Source organism: Corvus brachyrhynchos, unplaced genomic scaffold (genome assembly GCF_000691975.1).
Source record: "Corvus brachyrhynchos isolate BGI_N302 unplaced genomic scaffold, ASM69197v1 scaffold1, whole genome shotgun sequence".
NCBI lineage: Eukaryota > Metazoa > Chordata > Aves > Passeriformes > Corvidae > Corvus > Corvus brachyrhynchos.
Window position 1 is genome coordinate 3,276,130 of NW_008237222.1, and position 15,917 is coordinate 3,292,046.

Consider the following 15,917-nt stretch of genomic DNA (forward strand, 5'->3'; position numbering starts at 1 on the left):
CTGCTGAACTTGCTCTGTTGAAGGGAGTCCCCTAACTTCTCAAAAGATTTCAAAGCTTCTTGTCTGTGCCTCCCTCTGCCTTTCAAGAATTAAAAGAGGGGATATTGCAGGAGATTTTAAATATAAGCAGACATTATGCACACCAGGAATATATTCATAGCAAGCTATTTCTAATACTGCCTAAGGCTGGAGAAGAGAACAAAAAGAATTAGAAATGTCTGCATTAACTAATTATAAATGCTTTTCTGTGAGACACAGCAAAAAGAACATAAGCAAGGGAGGGGTAAAATCCCTAATTTCCCAACTCTACATTAACAGGTAGCTGGTAAAGATCCTGTTCTCTACCTGCAAGGAAAAAACAAGAGAACAGTTCTTTGAAAACATATAAAATTGAACTACATACAGCTTTACAGCACAGCAATTTGAGGATGCCTACAAAAGTAAGTTTTCAAGTGGCCTGGAAGTAGAACAGTTCTAGCTCCTCCGTGAGTCAACTCTGATTATGAAACAGAGTCTAAGCAGGAAATGCAGATGAACTCTAGAGAGAATATTCAGACCACTATGTTCTCCATTTAGCTTCGACACCTCATAAAAATTATGTATAATTAATGATTCAGTAGTCCCACGGCTCTGCAATCCTCACTGGAGCAGAATACAAGTCCTGGGTAAAGCCAGGGGCAAAGCTGATGAAGAGAGCTGACCCCTGCCACTGGCAAGGCCAAGCTGTGGTAAAGAGAGATGGAGAGGAACTCTGCAGAATTCTGGAGGATGACCCTTGGGGTTGCATCCCTTCAGTGTAGCAAATGGGAAAAACAGCTGAAAAACTTGCTCATCAAAAGATATGGATTTTATTCCAATTAGTGTCTTCCCCTCTGCATTTTAAGCATCAGGAGTACATGAATGTCATAGGCTCTCTCTGTCTTTCTCTCCATTTACTGGATGGAAATACTGCACCCAAAGGGCTAGACACTGATTCTGAAAAGGGATAAAAAATAAAAAACCCCCATGTAAATAGTAGTGGAATAAGACCCACCAAGATACTTTATTTCACTGCCTTGCAGCCTCTTCCAGAGAAAAGAGAGTGTAATTGGAACAGCCCAGTAAAGCGAGGTCAGCACTAATTATGAAACCCCACCCAGAATACCCAACTGCCTGAGCTGAAATAGCTTTTGCAGATACTGAGAGTTCTGAAAGAGGAGGGCACTGGCAGTACACTTGACCAAATTAATCTCTGTTGTGACTGACAGAAAATGGAGCTACACCTGAGGGAAATTGTGCTTCCACCAATAAACCAGCACTGCTTTAAGCAAAACAAACCACTGAACCACAGTTCTTACTGCCATCACTAGATGTCTCTTACTGCTCTGATTCCTGATAGTTGAGTATCTTAAACAACATTTTACCCTTGAATGTTTCAGTATAACCTTGAAATAAAACTGTAGTGAAAGAAACTGCCTCACAAAGATCTAAGTTAATAACAAAACGACAGCTATATGTTCGAATAGCTTTCAAGATTAGCTTTAATATTATTGATACTCTTCTCTCTGGTAATTAATCCAGGAAAAGGTCTTTAAGAAAAGGGAGAGAGGGCAGGAGCAGGGAAAAGTATTTGCACTTAAGAGAAACACGCCACTATAGGAGGTTCTCACCACAAACTGCCTGCAATTTGCTAGTGAAAATAAAACTGATTTTTACAAACCATCGTGCAATAGACAGATATGCCATGACTATCCTGCAAAGGATGATAACCCAAGAATTTTAGGTGGCAGAGTTTTGTTTCATTTAGAACCTCAGAAGTATCGGCAAGAAGCAAAATACCTGTTTACCAGAGCTTACGTATACTTTTACATTTTTGGCAAAATACTAGTTTATTTCATACAGATCCCACAACGAGCCACTCTTACCTTACTGCGACAGCCATGCTTCCTATAGGGTTGATTGGCAATGGCCTGGCTCCAGGAAATATTCCTCTACTCAGTACTCGAGCTCCATTTTGTATCACTCCCGAAGGAACTAAAACCAAAACAAAACATAAAACATTTTTTTCTTTTAAAGGAAAAGTTAGAAAAATATAGGAGCAAAATGTGGAACTTAAGCTTTTCAATGTACTGAAAAACCATTAGAGAGGCTCGTGCAGTACACTGCTTACCTTGGACATCTCAGCCTCGAGTCTTCTGAGTGCCATGCTATTTCCAACACTATTTTCATGTCAACCAATGATAACATGGCTTGCAGAAGCCACTGCCTGACCTAGTTGCTGCAGATCATTCCTTGTACAACTGAATCACTTTTGTTTTGTAATTCCTGTTCTGCTGCAAATGCATGTGCTTGGAGTCAAAACCAGCTATGAGCACAGATGTAACTATTTTGTCTACAAAAAGAAACAATGATCCCTTACAGATAAACAGAACACAAGTACTTCACTGCAAGATCACAGTTCACAGCTTTTTATCATCATAGTTTACTTTCTGAGCAGCAGTATCTTGGCCCCCTGTCTTCTGCAAAATAAAATATTAACTACAAATATGTATTTACCAGGAAGAGAAAGAGAAGAGGCTAAAATGGCATTATCTCTATAGCACTAATCAGGCCCTGTCTCTGGCCATCAGTGACCCTGCCACACAGCCTGGCAGCAGTCCTGTGCCTCCCGCACATGGCCAGGCCACAGTCCAGCCCCCTCACCCAACACGGGCTGATGCCACTGACACTGAACTTGTAGGTACTGACCACTACAGACAAGACCTTTCACTGGGCCATTCCACTTGGCTTTAGATCAAAAACTGAAGCTCTGACCAACAAGATTTTAACCTACGACCAAGTACATGCTTTCTACCCAGGCATGTTTCTGTACCCTGCGCAGCCCAGGGCAGACAGCTGAACAAACAGCAGAGAAGCACTACCCAGGCACTACCAAAGGAAGAGTGTCCTTAGCAGGTCTCATGATTTTCCTCCTCCACTGTGAGATGCAGGACTACCAAATACAGTTCTTAGTCTAGGCCTTATCAGGGACTACTTACATGTAATGGCATTTGTTTGCACTGCTATTATGTCCCTTCAGACCGGAACAGTAACCTCGCTGCAGCCTCCACCCAAACTCGCTTCTTTAACATCCACAGCCAGCCAGTTCACACATGTTCTATTTACTGTAAGTCATCATTCATCCCATAACTTCCTCCCACGAGGAATGTCCAAAAAGAGCATGATGATCATTACTCTTTATGTATTATTTTTAAACATACAGATATTATATAAACACATGTAAGATAAATGTAAACCATATCCCTTTATATACACCCACAGAATTTATTTTTAAACAAAATATAGGGAGACTAGAAAAATTATTCAGAATCAACACGTACACCTTACATGCCCATCTTCAAATACTCACACTCTGAAATACTAGGGTATTGTGAAGCAGGTGAGTATAGTCTCAGAAGTATGGTAGTTCTAAGGTGCTGAGGTACACTTCAACTTCCTATAAGTATCAGCCAGATCAACAACTCCCCTCCTGCTGTCCTGGTGCTCACCTTACTTCACTCCAGACCACACAGATCAGTTCTGGGAAAATAATCTTCTTTCCCCTGGTTGTGAGAGCACATCACTCCCCTGATCAAATCCTGTCACTGTGTTACACCCACCCTTGCTTTTGAGCACCTCTGAAGAACAGGTCATTTATATTTAGGTGCTTAAGTACAGCCTCAAATGGCTAAAATTACAGAACCTAGTTTATAACAACTTGGGTCAGCTTTCAATGACCAGAATAATTTTAAAATTGCATTTTGCTATTTATACTTCACTAGTCTGTACACTTTTTCTTTCACTGCTGGTTCATGGGAAATCGATCAAACCTGTTTCACTCAGGGGACACTGCAAGGCTTTCTACTGCTCTGATGTTCTGGTTTGTACATACTGTAGAGGAATGTTCTCATGTTAAAACTCAAAAATCTGAATTTATTATTGTATTTGTTTCAACAGCCTGACCTTGGGATGCCCAGAACACCAGTGTCATGAAAGAAAAGCAGTCAGCTCAGGGATATGGCTAACCTAAAATGCATAGGTAACAGGTAAATTCAAAGTAGCAGATAAACGTGCCGAATACCAAAAGATCAATAAAAAGACATAATTTCCAACGGGCATGGTTATTCCAACCAACTTTTAAGAAGGACAGATTTTATACTGCACTACACAGTATGGTTTTTCTATGTTTACAAAGTCCCATCAAAAGAAATGAACCAGGAGCTTTGACTGAGAAAGATCTGGGCATTTTCTCTTCACTGTGATACAAACCACAGTTTTCTACTGAAATGAAGCATATATGCATATGCACAGAACCATGTGTCAGTTAGTTATGGATACTGCCTAAATATACACTGTAAAACTTCAAAGCAAACATACTGGAAGTGCTACTGCAAAAAGAGAGCAACAGGCTCCTTGATGCCTAAATTCTTCTTTCCACAGTTACCTAATTATCCTGTTCTGCTGGCAGAGTTAACTGATGCTTATTCTTTTTCTTCTCCTACTCTCTGCCTTATTGACAACTTCCATTGCTTCTTTAAAACATCCTGTTTGCTTCCTCACCAATTCTCAAAAAACAGCCTCCTGTCTTTCCTTCTTTATCTCTTCTGAGTTTCCTTTTTTTCCTTGCACTCCTATATATGTATCTATACCTATATCTATATGAAATACAGTGCCAAGTCTCACAGCTTAGGATTTCTATACACTGACACCCTCACTGGAACCCGTCCCTCATGTTCCTTGACCCTTTGCAGGTTTGTAAGTCACAGTGTGCTATCCAGGAAACGCTCTCTTAAAAAGCTTCATATTTAAAACACTCCCCCCACCTCCGCACACATTCTCTCCACACATTCCCTTCAAGAATTAACAAATGTTTGTACAAAAAGAAAATACAGAAGTTTGCTGTCTTCTGAAAATACCCCCTAAGAGACAACTTGGTCTCTTGTTCTGTCTATGAAATTCACTTCCATCATGACCAGTCTGTGCCTCATGCCACCACTCACTGAAAGGCTTCAGTAAGACTATTCAGGCCAGAAGAGGCCTTAACCATGACTCTGTGATTCTAATTTATCTCTGAAGTACATCACAGCTCTGTATAATGAAATCATCACTCAGAATTCAGTAACTATTTCAGCTTGCAACAGCAGTGTTATTGCTACTGATTTTTGGTTTTGTTTCCCTGGACTCTCTCAATTATGATGCAGCAATACCACTACATCACTCTGACAGACAGGATGTATACAAGGGACCACTGAAGGAGGACACTGGACTATGGAGTGTATCCCTGCAGGAAATATATGTAACCATAAAGGAAAAAACCACCCCAACATCCTAAAATGGAAAGTGGGATTAAAATAATCCAGTGGTAAAAGGTATTAATTTCTAGTTATCCACATTACCAACGTGCCATGGTAAGATTGATCTTTCTTGCTCATTCATCTCTACTTACAGCATTTAAAGCATCAAAACTGATCCTTCAGAAAAATTCCATTAATTACTTAATGTAAAAACAATTATGTATATAAACTGCTATTACACTGTCCCTGGCACCCAGAGTCTTCCAGCCTTTGTGCAGGCTGTATGTATATTCAAGGAATTATTTCTACATCTTGGTGCTTTTGAAGGGTTGTGGATTATTTACTGGAAATTATGTGGTGCTTTGATTCCAAAGATACATTTACGCCTCACAAGCTTTAATTACGTTTCAAAACCATACTCTGAGGTGAGACATTTATATTTTAGATTGAAGATTCAAGGTGTGGAGGTAAGATAATTTACTCCAAGCCATATCATCAATCAGTACCAGTCTGGACTAACACCTTACAGTCCTGACCCCTCTCTTCTAATACTTCTTTAACCAATAGTACAGGCAGGTTACAGGTTCCCAATTCCTAAGCAGAAGTGTGAAATGTAATTTACACCTTTTCTGTGCAAGTCCCAAAAGCCTTTTATGTTTGAGAAACTCAGCTGAAGAAAACAATGTAAGAAGACCTGTGCATCTCTTTGATGAAGGTTTCTTTTTTCACAAAATGTTCCCAGTGAAACACTAAGAGTCTGAAAAGACAGAATCTATATTCACCTTTCAACTTTCATCACTGCTATGTTTTCAAGGGTCTACTCTGCTCTCAGGAAACTTAAACCCAGGAAATACTTTCATTGGAGTAGAGTTAAACTGTGTACAGAGAATGTCCCTCATCTGCTGCATGAATGAGGAAATGATTTTTGGATCTTACGCTGCTCTGGTGGAATTTCACGACCTGAGTAGACTCAGCCAGTTGAGTCTCCACTGGCTAATTCTGGAACAAAGCAATGCACCCAATGTCAAAGATCAAGACTACACCTCTGAAATTCTCCAAGGGGAAAAAAATCTGCCTTTTGTAGTGAACTTTCATGCTCTAGTTTAACAGACAATAAAGTGAATGGCATGTAGGAGAACATAGCATAATCTGAATCCATCAAGGCACTATATTCACATAGTGTTAAGAGGCACTTCAAAAATCCAGTGTTGTTTTGTAGCCTGTACTCAGGGTCTGTAGGTGGCAAGTAGATGGCTACATGATCACTCCACAGCCAGTGCAGGACTATTTTAATCCAGAGCATGCTCGTGTGTGCACATTAGCTGAGTAGACTATTCCAACTACAGACTTCTTTCATCACATCTCTCAACAGACTGCATCCCTGATCTGTTACTTGCAGGCGTGTGCAGGTAAAGCAAGCTTCCCACTCTGGCTGAGATAACCACCTCATCCAAGATCTCCACAACAGTGTCAGAAAAACCATGTCAGACTGGGTTCTTCTCTGAAGATTTGATTGTCAAACACACAATGTAGCAAGTTGGTAAAATGGAAATGCAAAAGAAGGAGGAAGGAATGGATAGCCACCAGACACACTGACACCCCAACAGCTCACTAAAAAAGGAAACTAACTTCTTGGTTAAATGTTGGCATGTGAAAGTTAAATGAAGTATCAGCAAGAGTGAGATTTGTTGTCAATCAGGAAAATGAACTGGGTAACAAACGTTGTTTGTGTGATCTGGGAAACAAACATACACTTCATTAAACTGTCTAGCTCAGGGTAGCCAATACTTAGTAAGGAAGAATGAATAGTATTTACTAAAAAATGAATTTTAAAAAGTGGAACGTTCGAGTATGAAAGTATCCTTTAGGGATAGACTGGTTCTTTGCTTCTTCTGTGATCATGAGGCACATGCATTGATCTCAGGGCCCTCTTCCCTGACCCAGCTCTTGTAGCACAGAAGAAACCATTATAGACAAGAGGTACTGAGTTTCTGCTAATATCTGTCAGCTTCAGCCCTTTTCTGCCAAGCTTTCTTTCAGCACAGTGTTTAGCAGAATACTTTATATCAGGCTACAAGCACTCAAAGTAGGAAACTGCTGATGATGTATAGTGGATGGGACATCAGAAGTTGCCAAAAGCAAATGTTTTCTGTCAAATGTGTAATTTTATTCAACTACCTTATCCCAGGCATAAATTTGATGACAACTGCCCAAATTGTATTTTACTGCTCAAGGACAATTCTATAGCTCTTAAATTCCACTCTCTGTAGTCCTTACAAACTGCAAATCTAGGATGCATTCAACAAGCCATTTATTCTAAACAAAAATTTGAGGTGGGGGAGACAAATGTACCCTGATAATCCTATCACACTCATACCTAGTCTAAAAGTATTATGAAGAGTACAGAAAAAGAAGTAGAAAGTATTTCATAAAAGTAAGCTTTCTTTCCAATTCTATTTCACTTTAATGGCTCAATATTAAATACCAAAGTAAAACAAAACAAAACAAAATCCCAAACAAAACCCAGCAACAGAAAGTTTGAACATTGTGAAAATGTCTTTTCCTAGTATTTGCTTTGATACAAAATTGTCAGCAAAAATAACTTTACGAAACATTTTACTCTCAATGATTTATCATTTTCTGATACTCCAAGTTAGGCTGGAACCTAAGTTATAGTAAGTGACTTGTCCATAAGCAGTACGAAGAGAACTATCAAGTTCCATGTCCAATAAAAACATTCCAAGAAAACAGCATGTTCTATTTTATCCTATTTGGAGAATTTCTGACTGTCATTAAGGCAATTTTTTTTGGTCTTCATTCCTGTATATTCCTGTGTCTCACACATAATACAATCCACTTGCATTATCTTAAAAAGTTAATTTCATTGGGGTACAATTTTAGAAGTATAGAGGTGAAGCATAAAGATCTCTTTAGGGAATTACTTCTCCTCCCATGAAACTTACAGTGTATGTATCTAGTCTGGGTTTTATAAGTTTTGAGGCAAAGACTAATAAAGACTTCCAAATCAGAGAGACATTGGTTTCAACCCTGGTAAACCTATTTTTTAAGAAGCACCCAGCAAAACTCCATGCTCATATCTTCCCAAACATCTCTACCACAGCACTTCAGACTCCTGTCAGGAACCACCCACAAAACCAGTGTTGCAAAGTCTTCTGAAGGCCACCCCTTTCTAGCCAACCCAACCAAGTGAGTAGTGATGAGCAGTACTGAAACCAGAAGATGGATGTCAAATGCTTTCTGGGAGCACTATTTAATAGCTGTTTGCATATTAAACTTTAGGTTGAGCAATAGACTTACATTTGTGTACAATACACAAATTACACAGCAATGGACAAAGGACTATGCATGCATTTGAAGCTATGTGTAATAGCACTGAGAAGCTTCTTGGATTAAATCAGTATTTCCAGGATAATCCCTTTGACCACAGCACTCTTCACCAGCAGTAGCAGCCATACACTAAAATGCAGTCCCTTCTTTACTCGTCCCTCCAGAAAAGCAAGTGGCTCAAAGTTCAGGATGACCTCAACAATTAAGAAGGTGTTGTTACTTACATGCTTCCAGTGACTTGAATCTCAGGAATTCAAACATGCTGCAAAAGCAGCAAGACCTATCTCCATTTTAATCATGGCAAAACATCATAGTTTGGCAAGACTTAATGATATGCTCAGGACGCCACACTCTTAGGAGTAGGGAATACTATGCTGGAATGACAGCTAGTAATATTAACTTTCAAGACATTGGTAAGAACTGAAGTACTGAAAGTCTTTTGTACAAAAATGCAACTGTACAAAACTACCTCATGGACTTCACTGATTTAGCACCCATCAGTTCTAAACGGAGCTCTACCATTTGTTCATCATCCTGTTTTCTTCTGTCCTCTCTCCAAATCAGATTCACATGAGGGAAACAGGCCCAGAAATTTGATGCAACTTGCCCAAGATGGCCCAGACAGTACTCAGTGCCCTGCAGGTCCAGATACAGTTTTTAATGGAAATCACTTATTTTGGAATTAATATTCATGAACTGCCTTCTAATAAAAATCCCAAGTATTTGTAAATTGTGATATCTGCATCTAAAGGAAACAGGTGTTCCAATCGGTCTTTCTTTTCAAACACAAACCTACAAAACCTGATGAAACCCAAGGACTTCAATAAACTGAAACTGAAATTATAAACTGAATAAGTATAAATAAACTGAAAGCATTAAATCTATGTTCCTACATGCTCTCTCTTAGCATATCACAGTATTTTTCACGCTTTAACTCCTCATGCCAGCTGGATTGCAGTTTTCAGTAGAAACTTGTACACAGCTGGCTACTTTGAACTTCTGCCTTTAGTTACAGTATACGGTAAGTATTGGGGTCTGTGAATATACTGCAAAATGTTAATAATTGAGAAACTGATTTCTGATGTTAACACTGTAACTATGATTGCATATTCCTAACCTTTAGCAGCAATGCGAACAATCAGTTTTATGAGTCTATACAGTAAAACCCACACAAACACAAAATAATCCGAATAACGGTATTTTACTCTTTTACTATGCCTTTTTGTTTCTTTGAATGAAAACTAAAGAATGGTGGAATTGGGGTAAATGGTAAGCAATGTTTTTCAGACACCACGTCAAGATTTCATATAAAAGCAAAAGCTGATTTTAGAATTCATTTGTGATTGCTGGCAGTGTTTCACACATGGGTGTGGAATTTTAAATGGTCATTTAAAACCATAAAGCTAATGAATCAATCTGTTACAAAGCAGGAATAGTTTACTCTGGATTTTCTAGTACCACTGGGATAGGATTCCCTTCTGACAGACCATATTAACAGTATACATTCCAGTAAGACTTTGAATAAGTACTGGAGCTAACTTCAATCTAAAGATGCTTTTAGCACCCACACTCCCTAGATTAACATGGGTTTTTACACCACTCGAAAAGCAGCTTTTAATCCAAGATGTCTTCAAATTCAAAAGCCAATGCACGTAACCATTCACAGAAAATGAATCCATATTCTGTCACAATCTGCCTTGGAGGTATCCACTTGTCACTACAATGGTTAAATGTCTGTAGGACAGGCAAAGGTCTTAATGGACCAGAGTTTTAAATTTTCTGAGTTGTAAAGTTGTTATAAGGTGAAATGACCTCAGGTTCTGCCTCCAGCTGACTCCTTGTTGTGTCAGTAAGTGGCATGTTCAGAGCCAGACTCTCAGACCAAAAGAGGTTACCATTCAGGTATTAACACCTGTGGCCAAACTACAAACTATGTCCTTCACTCTCCAAATCTTGTTTTCAGAAGATGGGGCATTTTGCAGCCCTTACACACACACTTGACACCACAGTCTGATACCAGGAACAGAATTCTCAGACTTCAAGGGATCAAATAGTATCAGCACATTTACTGCCCTGGTAATTCCCAGATCGATTTACAGACCACTGCAGCCACTGACAGAACAGAGAATGAACTGTGAAATTCCAGATGATGCTCAGCATTGCAGTAAAACTTTCATAGCCAACCTGCCTTTTATTTGAAAACTAATTTTAAATGTGATTGTTTTTCATGCAATTGTTTCTTAAAAGTAAAGTAGCAATTAATTTGCCTTAAGTTACCTAAGATTTTCCTAACATGGCACATGAGACCCAACTGCAACTGATAGGACAGGCTGATTTACTTCTTCAAGGTATCCATTCACACATCCCTGCCAAAATATTTCTCCTTCATAATTTAGAGGGCCTCTGAGGTTACGATAAAAAGTTCTGGCCTTTCCTCCTGGCAATTCTACCTGTGTCTAGAAAGATTCGTGAACTTCTGAGCAGACCCTGCATTTAAGTTTAAGGGCACAGAGGAAGGCCTTGCTACTCATGGATATCAAGGAGGGAGCAGTGTGAATGAGGAGTCACCTTTCTGCTTTCATCTCCCTGTCACTTTTGACATCCTCACACAAGAGCCCACTGGAAGGTGGCACGGGGTGGGGAGATATGCCAAACTCATAGGAGGCTAGAATTTCCTTCCTTAGAGCATATAATAGTAATAGGCCAAAACTATCAAACTATGATACCTATGAAATGACAGTGCACAAGTCTTCAAATCACTCACACTGCAATGTTGGCAAACATGTGCACATGACAAAAATCAGCAGCGTGTTTAGTACACATTTAGTACTATGAATCTCCTCCCATTCTTGTCTGCAATCCTTTCCTGTTCTCCAGTTCCTCCAGGAGTTCATATTACTCTGTGTTTTCTCCATCCTTTTCCATGCACATACTACTTACGTCCCCTTCCTTCTCCCATATACCCTTTTACTCCTGCACTTGGACTGTATACCAATTCCTTTTCCCCTCTTCTCTACCCCACAAATCTGGCTTCTTTAAATCTGCAACCCTTTGGAAATGGTCTCATTTTATTCTTCCCACTATGCCCAAGGGTAACCTCCTCTTCCCAATAAAATTTTTCCTTTTTCCTACTGACACATTGTGGAGATTGCTCACCCTTTTACCACGCGCTGTCCCTGAAAGCTGCTTAGGAGAGGAGGATAAGGACCACTCTTCTCTTTCTAGAACAGTTTCTTGGTACATCACGCTCTCCTGAGAGAAGCTTCTCAAGAGGCATTCCTCTGGCAGGGTCACAAAGCAGGCTGACAATAGCTTTCCTCAGCTGCACGGGAAATGCTTTGATGGTAATTGACTCTCTTCCCCAGGCAGAGTATCAAAGTGCAAATCAAGGCTTCCCCTGGAATTTGGAGTTGGTTGCCCAGGCTAGAACAATAGCAGTGATGCTAGACAGTCTTGGTAATGGTTTCTATTTTAACTTCCTGCCTTTATTTTTCAGAGCTGCCTGTCACTTGGCATTACTGCCATGCTTGCTGACTAGCAATATGTTTGTTTTCTTGTATTCCCTGTTTTTGTGCAGCTGTATTCCACTATGGATTCCTGTAATACCTTCACTGCAAACTCTGTGAGGCAGGGTGATTCCTGCAGTATTTGCACAGACCAGTACAGTGGGGGTCCAGGCCTCTTCAGTGCTCTGTTAATACACAGCATCAAAACCTTAGGTCTGGTCACAGAACAGGGAGGACAGTATTGGCAGGAAATGAGACCTCTCTTTGCTCCCTGTCGCCTGCTTACTGCCTTGCATCAGTCAGAGCAAAAAAAAAAGCAAAACGGGCAGGATGTGTGCAAGGAAGAAGCTGAAACAGTGCCCAAGTGAATGGAAAGTATCCAGATGGCTGTGGTAACTCACACGAAGGGAGTCAAATCCAAACAAAATGAAAACAAAACCATATGCCACGTACCCTTCACTCTCTTGCTCTCTTTCTCTCCCTGCCTTTCTCCTGGCTGTTGCTCGAGGTCTTTCTATCAGTATGGATAATAGTATGTTACTCATTTGAGTGTATGTCATGAATAACAATAACCTCTCTTTTACATTAGAGATCACAGATTAATATTATTCATGTAACAAAGAATGTAATATGAACCACAAAATTATACTCATGTAAGGGTCAAGGAAGTGCAAGGGTCTGCAAGGGCAGTTATATTTCTTTATTAAATCCTTTTTCTCTGGTATGCTGTATATACTTATAAAAGAGAATATTAATTTTACACGTCTATGTTGCTATATGCTATAGAAATATCTACTCACAACCTGCTTGTATCTCAGGGGGAGTATTCAAAAGCATCATGGCAGTGGCAGCATCAATGTCAGGATCTGGAAAAATCAACCAATAAATACATTATTTACAACTGGGCTAATCTTCTTACCCCCACTGCTAAACTATAGGTTCGACCACATCTCCGAGTGAAAAGGTATGAGAGTTCATTATTCAGAGGGCTCGTTGACTACACATTAAATTTACCCCCAAACTCGCATGGTATCCCATTGCCACTATTAAACAGAGCGCAGTGATCTATGTCACCGAGCACTGCTTGTGCTTGTGTATGCATGATACCTCTGCTCTTAGCCTCACCAATTCCCTGTTTAACTCTGTGGAGAGTATTTAGATTTCATTACAAAGATTCTGTGAAAGCAGGTGCAACATCACAATTTGGAAGCAACACAGAGGGATGAGCTGACAGCTGAAGGAAAGCACAAGGAACACCTGAGCAAGTACAGAAGATGACACTTGGTCATTTCTATTTGTCAAGAAAGATTTCAGTAAAGTTTGAGAAAGTGTTGGAAGACAAACTGCTGCAATTTAGAAAAAAAAAAGAAACTAGCATTTCACCGAAGCATCAAGTTATTTGCATCCTTATCCACTGTCACTTTAATATAAGCAAAAATGATCATCTGGCTGCTGTTATTCTTAAACTGGTTTCTGAATCAATCATGAACAGTCAGCTGACAGATGGTAAGTTATAGAGACAGAACAAAATATGATCCTTTTATAACTATATTCACTTGCTTCACACACAACAGCTCGGCTGCTATGGAAATGCAGGTAGCTATGACAACAGTAAACAACCCCACAACGGCCACTGAATAAGCTGAAAAGAACATCTGCCCCAGCAAAGCGTCCCAGCTGCCCTGGGGCGCAACTTGCTAATCGTGCAGTGATGCTGTGTGACAGAGAAAGCCGCCTATGCCATGTCCAAATAAATGAAGTGTGCAATTGAAGCAGACATAAAAACGCACACCCTGGCTGACTGCTGCCTCTGTGCTGCTAAACTGAATGACTAATGAGTATGCATTTGTTGTTTGGGGTTGGGGGTTTTTTCAGCTTGTCAGTATTTATACCAAATTACATACCAAAAAAATTAATTTACTACTATTAGCTTCATGGCACTTTATTTGGGCTATTATGACAGAAAATTACTTAGCACTGCTAAAAATATCTGTATTTTTGATCTTTATATATTTCAAATCTATTCCCAGGACTGTGATGTGGTATGAAGCCCTGTAATTTATTAACAATACAAATGACGTAGACAGGATTTCAAAATCTGCTTAAGCCAAACAGAAATTCACTTGACTGGTGAATTAAAAAAGGAACTTTTTATTAGTCTAAGTATGTACCACTTTTCTGTGAATAGCCGCAAACACTCTTCTAAAGGCTTCTACTCTATTATTTAATTCCTAAAACAGTAAACAGAGAAACAGTGTAGCAGGTGTCTAACTAAAGCTGAAGCAGAAGCAGCAGACTTACTATAAAAGGTGCCTGTGTCTTCTGGACAGGTCAACATTTTCCAAAGAAAAAGCAGCGTTATCAACTTAGTTTCATCTTCAAGTCTGAAAATACCTCAAAAGCAGCCTTCCTGCTGCAGTAATCTATGCTGAAAGTGCCATTTCCAAACACCTTAGTTCCCAAATATGTGCCATGTTGCAAGACTGGATCCACATACCACACAGCAAATGCGTGCTGTCAAACTAAAGAAGAATAATCTATCTAATGTTTAAAAGCAAGAGAAAAGAGCAAAGAAGCCTGAGAAATAAAGACAAATCAAACTAAAAATCTTCCCTCTTTTCTATACCATAAAATCAGGAGATTGTTAGAAGTTGAATCTAGTGTATCATAATTCATACAGCCAACTTCAGTATTTATTGGCTGTTCTTAAATTTTGTTTTGTTTTCATTCAAATATGGGCCCCTTTGCTGGATGACATTGCAGTATAATGCTAATTTTTCTGCTGAAAGAATAAAAGAACACAACTAGGAAAAGCATATTTCCTGATGACTTTGGGTTTTGTTAGTGCAACAAACTCTGTGATTTGAGATAAAATTGATGCAACCAGTTTCTGTTGAAAGGTGCATTTTCTTAGCCTTTGGACCACTAACGGTAGCACCGTGTTTCTGCAGTGACGTAGGACATGAACATGAGCTGCTCACAACACAGGACTGCATCTGCAGCAGCTGTCTCCCGAAGCGTGGCCATGTCTAAAGTCCATCCACGCCTGCTGTGGTGCCTAGCTCTGTTTCTATTGGTATCTTCTTGAAGAAACCAGACAGCTATTCCATAATACCCTGGCAGAGGTTAAGAGAGCTTAGAGGCTTGCACGAAGGGTTGTGTCAGCAGGATCCAGGAAAATGTGCTTTGGGTTTTCCTACTGTAAGGAAAAAAGAAAAAGGAGGGGCTGGTGCACACGTGAGACAAGGGCCAAGGGGCAGCTGTCTGAGCCCGCACAAAGAGGTGCAGAAGCAACAACTGAGGGCAGATTGAAAAGCTGGCACGTTCCTTTGCAGCATTTGCCTTCACAATTTGGAGGCGTTCTCCTGAGCAGATTGTCAAGAAGAGCGAAGAAGTAGCCATGAGGAGCAGCACCAAAGGCAGCGACTGACGGGCCCTTTGCTGGGACTGGCACTTCTGGCTTTGGCTGACGGTTCCCACCAGTGCCCACATGCTGACCCTGGCCCTTTCCCCACAGCTGCCATCCTTCTGAAGTCTCTTCCATGTGGATTCTCTCATTTGTAGCAGTAAGGGCTGACCTTGTTTACTGCTGCATCCCCACCAGCTGGTAACTGGATCCTGTCCCTTCTACCTGGCCTGTGTTTATGAAGCTGTGGATTTCAGAACTGAGATCTCTGCCCTACCTGAAGTCTGTGATCAGCACAAAGGCTCCTGAAGTTATTAACAGTGGGTGGTTAGTGAAATATGATTT

The 15,917-nt window shown here is 40.1% G+C and overlaps 1 protein-coding gene across 8 annotated transcripts in view; it reads right to left on the bottom strand.

The window, feature by feature from the left end:
* FOXN3 (forkhead box N3) overlaps positions 1-15,917 on the bottom strand; it is a 174,648-nt gene that overhangs the window by 15,717 nt on the left and 143,014 nt on the right. For 4 of the 8 annotated variants that reach the window (XM_017728983.1, XM_017728981.1, XM_008629697.2 and 1 more), the window contains exons 5-6: positions 12,967-13,032; positions 1,905-2,013 (exon numbers count right to left, since the gene is read on the bottom strand). In XM_017728983.1, the coding sequence (XP_017584472.1) occupies positions 1,905-2,013; positions 12,967-13,032 (175 nt within the window). The remainder of the gene's footprint in view (positions 1-1,904; positions 2,014-12,966; positions 13,033-15,917) is intronic. The other 4 variants (XM_017728985.1, XM_008629699.2, XM_017728986.1 and 1 more) reach the window with 2 other exon arrangements.